Below are 10,746 nucleotides of genomic sequence, written 5' to 3'. Positions count from 1 at the left end.
AAGTTTTCCAAAAACTTTTATTTTGTAGAAAAACAAATAAACAAAAAACCCATCACAGTGTGTGTTTGTGTGTGTGAGTGCACTTATGTTGGTTTGGTGAGCAGCTGGCTGGAGAAGTCGTACAAATCTTTGTTCATTTTTTTCAGAGTCTGAACTTCTTCTTCGAGCTCAGCGATTCTAACCTTCGTGTTCTCGCAATCACCAAACACCGACTGAAAACACAAACAAAAACAAGCAATTACACATCACAGAAAAAAAACAAAACAATCTCTGTCATCTGTCTCCAAACATCGTCCCTCTGCTCAACGAGCTCACCAAAATCACTTTTTTCCCGTCCCTTTAAATACAATACATGACTGGTTCTGCACCAGATGATCCTGCCGCTAGGTGTTTGCCCCTATTATGATCATCAACAGTACCAACAGTAACTGTAACTTCAACATGCTTTCTTTCTAGCGGCCACTCACTAGGGGGTGAAAGTTGTGGTTCTAAAAAGACTCAGTCCTGACATCAAGTTTCAATCAAGTTTAATTTGTAACTCTTTCAAAATGGAGGGTTTTTGCTGTACACTCGTTGGCTGATGACTTGTAATTGACAGGTTGTGAACCAGTCTGTCACAGTCAGAACCTCCCATTAATCACCACATTTGGGTTGAAAACACGATGACGTTGGCAGCAGACACGCTCATAACGAAGCTTCAAAGTGCTAATGATTGACAGCTGCTGTGTCACGTTGGTTACAAGCTAAAAATTAGCATTTTGGTTAAAGATGACCACGACTTCTTCCAGGGATGCCACAGACACCAGCCAACAGGTAAGAAACATGATTTCTGATCATCCTATGATGGACTAAGGTGGGAAAATATTTACCCAGCAAACAGTAAATACTGTTATCTGATTGGCTGGGTTGAGCTGGACCCTAATTGATCTTCATATTACTTGCTGTTCCTAGAGTATTTAAAAGTAGACTGGGAAGCAGAGCCTTTAGTTTTCAAGCCCTTCTTCTATGGAACCAGCTTCCAGTTTGGATTCAGGAGAGACACACTATCTCTACTTATAGGATTAGGCTTCAAACTTTTCTTTTTCCTAAAGCATATAGTTAGGGCTGAATTAGGTGTTTATACACCTCTCTGCATCAAACCATTAGTTATAATTAATCTCTGGCTCTCTTCCACAGTGTGTCTTTGTCCTGTCTCCTCCCCTCACCTCAACCGGTTGCAGCAGATGTCCACGCCAGCTTGAGCCTGGTTCTGCTGGAGGTTCCTTCTCTTTAAAACAGAGTTTTTCCTTCCCACTGTCACCAAAGCACTTGCTCATAGGGGGTCAATATGATTGGTGGGGTATTCGGTTTTCTTTAAATTATAGTAGGGTCTTTACGTTACAATATAAAGCACCATGAGGTAGGGGTGTGCAATATATCACGTTTTTCCACATACAATGGTTAAAGCGGCTTTATTGTAACCATTGAGTATAAATTGCCACGGCAATATTAAGCTGTCTGCATATAATTCACTGAGATTTTTTTCCTCACACACGCTGCCAATGCATCATTAACCCCCACCCCACCCCAAAATTTTCTACCTGCCACACTGGGCTGAGCATGCGCATTAATATACTACCAGACAGGGAAAAATATAGCGACAGCTGGAGTTTCAGACTCGCTGTCATTTGGATTTCACAAGGACAATGCTGCACAAAATGCAGTAATTTGCAAAAACATGCCGTAAAACTACACAGGTCAACAATTTTATTTCTTTTTTTTTTTTTGCAATCATCAGAAACCACAAAACACTTTTCTAAACTGTTTTTTCATGCTGATTTCAGGTCTGCTTTCAAATTTTTTTCAGTTACATCAGCCAGATAATTTTGAATTATGAGTAATATTAGTTTGCAATGGACCTTCACAGTTTTTATTAAACAGGCACCAATCAAGCAACTGTTTCAATATTTTCAGTCAGGCACGCACTGTGGCATAGATATGATGATCAGTGGCAGTCAGCTACCACTGTTTCTTCAAAAAATCCTTAGCATATGATTTTCTTGTGCACACTGTGTCTGGATTGTCAGGGTACAGCGTCCAGCAGTAGTCAGCCATCATGCTCTCATTCCAGAAACCTTAGTAGCGACGTTCCATTAACTGCATGTCCTGATGAAAATGCTCTCCCTGTTCATCACTCACCATGCCAAGATTTTCTGGAAAGAACTCGAGGCCTGAGTGCAGGAAGTGTATTTATTTTCAATGACATGCGACAGCCCAGTTTCTGGTAGGAATCAAGCAGAAGCTGAACTCCTTCCATGTATGCAGAAAACTTGTGGATGCCCAGAAAGCTTTTGCAGAGCCACTTCAATTCCTCCCAAGCTTTGAACTCGGCTGTTGAGAGAGATTGTTTGAAGCCTTCATTCTGCAAAATGAACTTGATCTGTGGACCTATAAATAAACCTTCATTCATTTTTACACCGCTTATGTTTGGAAACCTTTCAGTGGGGTACTGAAAACTGCATGAATTCCCTTTGCCTATGGCCTCAACATGATTCTTCATCAAGCCTAGCTTGATATGGAGAAGCGGCAAAAATATTTTACACGGCTCAACCAGAGGCAGAAACTCGATACTGCTTTTTCCTGGCTCATAGGCATCTCGTGGCTGCCAGTCACCCTTGACATAATGTTCCGCAGTAGATCGGCTGTCCCACAGGCACAGGAAACAGCAGTATTTGGTGAATCCTCCTCGCATTCCCGTCAACATACCAATCACCTTCAGATCACCACCGATGATGTTCCACTAATGAGTTTTATACCCAAATGATTCAAGCAGTGTCTTCATGTTGTCATAGGACTCCCTTAGATGAACAGAATGGGCAATCGGCACACTTGGTTTGGCATTTCCGTTATGGAGTAGGAGTGCCTTCGAGCATTTTTGTAAAGAATGAAAAGACACCATTTAGTTGGAACATGCTGAAGAGTCTGTTGATGTCATGACAATGGCACATTGAGCCGTCAGTTGTGAAGAACGCTGTCAAGTTATGACTTCAACTATGATTGTAGTGAGTTACAGTAACACCCTTGGCAAACAAATGCTTCTGCTTAAGCTTCGAAGCAAGAAGTTCTGCTTTGTCTTTCGATAGATTTAGATCACGAACGAGATAGTTTAGCTCTGCTTGTTTGGTTCTGAATCTTCATCAGCCAGAACAGATCTGATGGCTCTAGATTGTAACCAGAGGCACCTTGACCGTTTCCTCGTCACCTTCTACAGAAGCGAATCCATCATGTGGCAGCACAGGAACAGGCCTTATTGCAGAATCCAGGCTGGTGTAGACAACTTTGTGCTTATTTTTGAATGAGAATGCTGTTGTATTCACGTGGCAAAAATAGCAATTGTTGAGATGATCTCGTGGTTCCTGCCACACCATCGGGATTGCAAATGGCATTGCTGATTTTCACAGATTTAGCCAGTGCTGCAGTCCATTGGAACAACTGTTGCAGATGACATGTTGAGCCCAAGATTTATCCTGGTCACCCAGAGGGCAGCCAAAGTACAATTTGTACATCTTCTTAAGGTCTATAGTAATCGGGAGACATGCTTTTGTCTTGAATGAACCACACACATAAGAGCAACTGTCTGGATGATTAATACAATCTAGGCACGGTAACAACTGAAATCAATTGCAATTAATGCCGTATGTAACATAAAACACAGGGAACTGTCGTTAAATCTGGTTACATGCTTAGGCTAATTATACCAACTATTATGCAATATATAACTAGCATTATCACAAAAACTGTACGTGCTACGGAAAACCTAAACACAGATTTGAAATCAGCATGAAAAACACTACAAAACCCAGTGTAGTCCAAAATGAAGACTGTTTTAAACTGTGCACACACAAAGAAAACCAGCTTTGATACCTGTAATTGCTCTTGGTCAGTCGTTTTTATACTGACTGTCTAGACTTTTGTTTCTGTTGATCATTATATTTTTTATTTTACAAATTTTAAATGTTATAAGCACAGAAGTTTGTTTTATTTTTACTCGTGAATTCTTGTTTGATGTTTTTGTTGCTGTGATCTTGCGTTTGTTTGTTAAAAGGTCTAGTGTTGACCACCGAAAGAGACTTAACTGTCACAGGATTGTCATCTGTTAAAAACCTCTGTGTATAACGGATTGTTAAAAAACATAGTTAAATAAAACATTTTAATACAAAAAATATGAATGAAAATATGAAACCACTGAATTGTCGATTTGAATGAGTGTACCGATGCAGTGTTAGGCACTATATGGTTGATAAGAACATTTGTTTTTGTAGGTTATTTAAACATATCATGATATATATCGTGCAAATAAGATTTTCCTCATATCGCCGACCACTACCTTGAGGTGAGTGTTGTTGTGATTTGGCGCTGTATAAATAAAACTCAATTGAACTGAGGCAGTCTCAGAGTCTGAACTTTGACCCCACGCTCCAGACACACACAGGGCTGACCAATAGAGCTGCCTTCTTCACACCATCTCCGACCACCATTGCTATCAATAATCAATAAGACTGACAGGAATGTCAGGCTCACAGTCAGTTTGTCTCTGACCCTTGGCCAGTTAAACTGTGGGATTGTCAGAGGATGCAAACCAACACTCGACGAAACCTCGCCCCCTCTCACCTTGTCAGTCACGGCGTTCATCAGCGAGTTCAGCGTGTCGGCTTTCTGCAGGTACGTTTCCTCCTCCTCCTGTAAACAAACGGGCAGACCTCTTCAAAGTAAAACCTGCGATGTATCAGCTTTAAGTGAGATGTGCAGATTGTCACTTCAAAATAAAACTGAAATCTTCCACCATAATTACAAAAATAATTTAGCAATAAAATGTAGCACTGCTGTGTGAATCTGGTGATAATGATGAAGACATCTAAAAATTTTATGTCTTGAGAGCTGATCAATTAAACGATGTTAAACACTCCAAACAGGACTGACGATGTTAGCAGGCACGCTGGTGACAGAGCACTCTGACCTGTCAGGCAATCAAAGCTGTAAATATTGATATTATTGCTTACCCACTGAGCAAACACACGCATTTTTCAAACTCATCGTCATTACAGCAGAGAGTGTGTGTGTGTGTGTGTGTGCGCGTGTCTCAGCCTCATTAGCATAAACTGCTCTGAGGCTGCTTATGAAAGTTTCCCTCTCATTGTGTATGCATTTGTGCGTGTCTATGTCACCTTCCTCCTTCAGAGGGATCGATGTGTTTGAGCTGCAGCTTCATGTTTTATTTAAACGTTTCCTCAAATTGTGTTTGATCTTTCCATCTTTACGTTCAGCCTTCACCTGCACAGCTCCTTCGTTCACCTGTGTGTGTGTTTTCATTTCTACCCTGTCTTGTCAGAATTTCTTGTTGTTGTGGCTCCCATCTATGAAAATAAACTGCTCAGACATTCATTTGGTTTTTACTTCCGTAAACAGGAAGCTCAATTATGGAAGACACAAGGAAGAAAGGCAGCACTCACCTGTGTGTGGAGCCTGAGGCGGACACACACCTCCCCCGGCTCACCGCTGTCGCTCTCGGAGGCATGCAGGTGTCGGCTGAAGCGTGGCAGAGGGACGGTGGGCCGACTGTCAGGCAGGAACATGTTAGCGGGAGCTGGCGTGATGATGGCGTTTGTCACTGGCCCTAAACACACAAACAGGAAGTGATGTCGTGGTGCTCAGGAAGTGTCGTTTGTGGATGGAGAGACATAATCACTACAGAAGAAATTTTGCTTCCTGTGTAAATTCCACGACACGCATGATCCTCTGCTAACCCCACATCGCTCATGACATCATCAGCTCATTAACCATTAGGTCATAGGTATGAACAGGAACCGGCCAATCAGGGGCCAACTGACCAGAGACATTAGCTGAATGACAATGACCCCTAAGGTGATGAGTGCATGTGAGTTTCCTCTGTGATTCACGGGTGTAAAAGGCGACATGTCCAGGGTGAATGTCGCCTCTTGCCCCATGGCAGCTGGGATAGGCTCCGCCCCGCTGGGGTGATAAAGATGATGTAGGGAGCTCCTGAAGGTCAAAACTGTTTCTTCTTCTTTCGTGATAGCTCCACGGTGTTGTTTAAATAAAGCTGTTTGTTTTTGAATAACATTGAAGTCCATGTTTACATCACTTCCTGTCAACTTGGCTTTCAAGAACATATCAGTCTCTTAGATGAAACAGGAAGCAAGTCAGTGATGTCATGTAACCAGGCTGAAACTGTACCGACCTGAAACATGCAAATGATGACAGGCTGCAGATTAAAAAGCCACTTAGGTGAAACAAAATTAGGGTTTTTTGCTTACTTGTTTTGTAACCTTTAACATTTTTTGGTGCGTTGGTTGTATTACACGTCTGCAGAGGCCAAGCCTACACTTGAAGCCATTGAGGTTTTCGTTGGCGGGAGTGACGCGATGCCGCTGTTATTCCACTTCCAGCAGTTGTATTTGTTGTTCCACAGTTCTCTTTATCCAACATCATTTATCATAACAGCGTCACAATCTGTTTGCTCCTTCCGAATAACAACACCTGGAGCTAATTATGTGTATCTACCTTAAATACATTCACATAAACACACCATACCATAAAACAAAAAAGGTGACCCCTAGCGGCAGACATAAGGTAACAACTAGGGCTGGACCATATCATACCGTTCACGGTAATATAATAAAATGTCGGGCAACGATAAGAAAATGAAATATCACGATAGAATATGGGTAAAAAGCCCATGCGCAGTGCCTTTGTTTTCATACGCACATGGCGGAAAAAGCGTGCCGGCAACAGAGAATGAGAAGGGCGAAAGTGGATCGTTGAATGAAACAGATGAAACAGAATTGGTTTGTAAAAATGCTGCAACTTCAGTGGTGTGGAACGTTCCACACCACTGGTTTAGCTTTTGTCCGTCAGATAAACAACAAAGTACTATTTTTGGTAGAGCATGCAAGCAGGCCGTCGTTATTACCGTGTTTTTTGGAAAATATGGCACACTTGAAATCAATCCTTTGATTTTTCTGAAAATCGCCAGTGCCCCTTATAATCCCGTGTGCCCTCGTATGAATTCTGGTTGTGTTTACTGACCTCAAAACGATTTTCTGTGGTACACGGCGCTCAAAAATCTGTCAAATGTTTTAGTACGACTTTGCTAAGCTACGAAGTCGCACTGCTTGATGGATTGTCGGAGCATTACGGCTATCGTAGGCAGGAGCCTCGCGGAGTAATACGTACTGTGCTTCAACATAAACAAAAACGCACTGTTGGTTTCCTGCACATGCTCAGTTCTTATCTACTGATGTTCGTTGGTCTGCCCTCAGCAGCTCCTTCGGCTGATAAAACCTTAATTGTCCTGCAGTGTTTCCTCATTCGGCACACTGACAGAACCTCTCTCGAGCACCAGAACAGAACAAGAAGAGACGAGTGGGCCTGACCTGACCATCTGACCATCAAACATTCATTACATCAACCTCATCAGATGTGCCTGCCTGAAGTTAGCTTAAACTTTTACACACAGCCTCATTGACAGACCAGGACTTCACCTCCACCACCTGATTGCATACTGTATGTCAGCTCCTCTGGGACTAACACAATATCAACATGTGTTGACCCATAACCAATACGTACTGACGACCATCAGTTTTTGATCACACCCAAACAAACCTCTTCTGTCACAAAGGCCTTGGCCCGTGTGACAGAAGAGGATGCTGGAGAGGGAAGATGGAGGCAGACCATCCTTCCCTGAAGGGAGCATGAGAAAGGAGGAGGAGGAGAAGAAGCTGTCCACTGTCACTTGACGTTTCCATCACAGGTGCCTTTGATTTGGTGTTCTACAAATGAAGAGTATTAAAAACTGAAAATAGAGCAAAGTGTCTGAGTTTGTGAAGGACATTCAGAGAAACTCGTGTGAAATATTAAAGTTCTTCTGGTTCATCAGTAAAATATTCAAGCTGCTGCACTCAAGTCACATTAGGAGGAGCTGATGGACATCAACAGATGGCGATCACCTCAATAACACATGACTGCTTCTGCGCTCTGCAGCAGGGGCAAGCTCACTTTGTTCCTAAAAGCTGCCAGGCCACATGACCTACATGATCATTTATCAATGAGACTCATGAAGCAGACGGGATTATTAAGATCCCGAAATTCATCACGATTCGGATTAGCACCAGGTAAATCACACCACTGATGTGTTTGGTCCTGATGAACGCTACCTGTGACAGGTTCTCTGTCAGGCATGTCTGACCTCAAGTTTTCAGACCTCGGCTAATTTTGCCGCGATCGCTGTGTCAGTCCCTCAGACAGCTGCGGTCTGCACAAACACGTTCAGGTGTTTTTGTGGGAAGAATGGAAACAGGAGGATCTGCGTGTGATTAACCCGAGCGCGTTCTGTCAGTCGTAAATGTCTCTGAAATGTGGCGCAGATGAATGAAAATCATGGAATATTCCAGACCAATGTCCAGTCAGGGCCCGCCGTGAAGCAGTTAAATAATCCAATCATCATCACTGGCAAAAACAACTGAGGTCAAAACATTCAGCGGTCAAAGGTTAAATAACAAGGTCCATGGTGGCTCTCCTCCACCTATTGAAGATTCCTCTGGCTGCTGATTGAGACAAGGACACTGTGTGTGTGCGTGAGAGAGAGTGAGAGAACAAGTTTAAAGTGCCATCTGTAACCACGGTGACCACAGGTCCTCTGAGAAACTGTCCCACTGCAACTCATCAACCTGTCATCAACGCTTGTCCATCAGCTGCAACAGCCAATCAGGTCAGGACAAACACAGGAATTGGAATGGCACCTTTAATCTCCTCTGCTTCCTTCACTTGCAGCCAATCAAAAGGAGCGGCTCTGAGCGAGGCGTGCTCCATCAGTAAATCTGCCGCCACGCTGACACGCTGCCAGACTCATTTCACGCCAACAGAAGCTCCAAACCGCAGCGCGTGGGAGCGGATTTACTGCATCTGCCTCCACCTTCAGCCCTCCATAACAGCCCTCTATAACAGCCGTCTGCACCTCCACCTCACCGCTCTGTATTCACTCCGCCTTCAGCGCCTCAGCTCACTGTCACTCTAACTTCCTGTCTGGGGACTTTTAAAATTAATTTCCCTGAGATTAGCTCGAGGATCTGTTTAAGAGTCTGAAGGATGACAAATCGCTCGGGAGACGACAAAGCATCTGAGCTGACTGACACGCCTGAGCCCCGAAACAGGAAGTGGCTCATTTACACACAGAACGAAACAAGCGAGCTGACCTCACCTGTTCACTCTAAACAGCTTTTTTTATTACCTGTACTCAGGTAGCAGCTTCACCTCTAGCAGCCGCTTCACCGTGCTCCTCGCTGTGAGACCAGCTGGCGGCAGCGTCTTTCAAAGGTTAATGTGAAACTGGTCCGACTGCAGCAGCTGCTGAAGATGTTTTATCTGCTCAGAAAACAGTTTACAGCAGACTGAAGACCACGGCCGTGTGACCACGACTCAGAGTCTGTTCACCTGAAGGTTTCCCATGAGGAGTTGAGCCACGCCCACCACGCCCCCTCCCCACCAGAGCAAATCTTATGCTTAGCAATTCTGAAATCTACCCACCCATCCATCCCGCCATCCATCAACTTTTCCATTGTCCACCTCCTTAAACTCTGATGCATGCAGCATGCTGCCCCAGCTTCAGATGTTCAAAAATAAAGTTCAAGACGCTTTTGCCTGCAGGTTAAACTTCTACAGCCTCACACATTACAGCTCCACTCCTGAGAGCCAGCAGCTTCATCTTTGACCTAGAGCACCAGACACATAATGTGCCAATTTAAAATATGGAATAAGCTGTTTGATTGGCTCCTAGGTTAGCATGACGCTAAATGTTTAATACTCTAAAGTTTGTGATCAAAATACTTTCAAACACTGCTCTGGCTCATCGATCAGCCAGAGCAGGCGATTCCAACACCAGATCAATAAGTATAAAAGCAGTTGCTGAACCAGGTTTATACCTGCAGTCTGACCTGGGGGTCAGTCCCCAGGCATGTCAGTGCCTCGGTCAGATGCAGCTGATAGCTCATCTGATTTCAACTAAGCTGCCGCTCCTCAATAAAACCAATCCCTGAGAGACTATGCTCAGGGTGAGAAACTCCACCAGCAAAACATAATGACCGCCAGGTCACCTTGCAGGTGAGCTGAAAGAAGCTCAGACATAGATTTCAAAATGAAAGTGTTTATAAACCTTAAAAAGCAGCTTAAATATTTTTGAGCTTTTATATGAAAGTCAATGATACAATGATTCAAGGTGAAACAAAGTAAATGTGTGTGTCTACCACTGAGTCTCTGCATGACTGCTGCCATTTACTGAAGGGTCATTCTGATATTTATGAGATTTTATTTTAAAAAGCCATAAAAACTGGCATCACTTACAGTCCCTGATGAGTTTTAAAAAGTCTAGCACACTTCCTGTAACACCTGTTAGTCATTTAAACTTTGAATGACGTGTCTATGATAAAGAAAGGGTTTTTATCTGAGATGTCCTCCCAGTAAAATAAAGGCAAAGGGGGGTTCAAAGCTGAGGGAAAGTTAAACATCAAAATGTAGGTGGAATGATAATAAGAATAACTGGTGCTGATGCTCAGTTATTTCATTAAAAACTGTAAATCTCTAGGGGACCCGCAGGCTCTGTTTTAACACATAGTTTAAGGGTTTCTCTCAGAAGGATGTCCTCACTCTTACATCATAAATAAAATCCCCGAGCAGTGAAACTCAGGAGGTTTA

At 43.3% G+C, this 10,746-nt stretch overlaps 1 protein-coding gene across 1 annotated transcript in view; it reads right to left on the bottom strand.

Moving 5' to 3' along the window:
• Positions 1 to 10,746, bottom strand: part of wdr18 (WD repeat domain 18) — a 20,675-nt gene continuing 9,929 nt past the window's right edge. The window contains exons 8-10 of the mRNA XM_085397694.1: positions 5,490 to 5,653; positions 4,651 to 4,719; positions 1 to 212 (exon numbers count right to left, since the gene is read on the bottom strand). Of these exons, the coding sequence (XP_085253820.1) occupies positions 84 to 212; positions 4,651 to 4,719; positions 5,490 to 5,653 (362 nt within the window). The 3' untranslated portion in view covers positions 1 to 83. The remainder of the gene's footprint in view (positions 213 to 4,650; positions 4,720 to 5,489; positions 5,654 to 10,746) is intronic.

Source organism: Rhamphochromis longiceps, linkage group LG23 (assembly GCF_057381845.1).
Source record: "Rhamphochromis longiceps isolate RC_006_pf linkage group LG23, R_longiceps_female_GT1.1, whole genome shotgun sequence".
Taxonomy (NCBI): domain Eukaryota; kingdom Metazoa; phylum Chordata; class Actinopteri; order Cichliformes; family Cichlidae; genus Rhamphochromis; species Rhamphochromis longiceps.
This window is presented reverse-complemented; position numbering and strand designations above follow the sequence as displayed.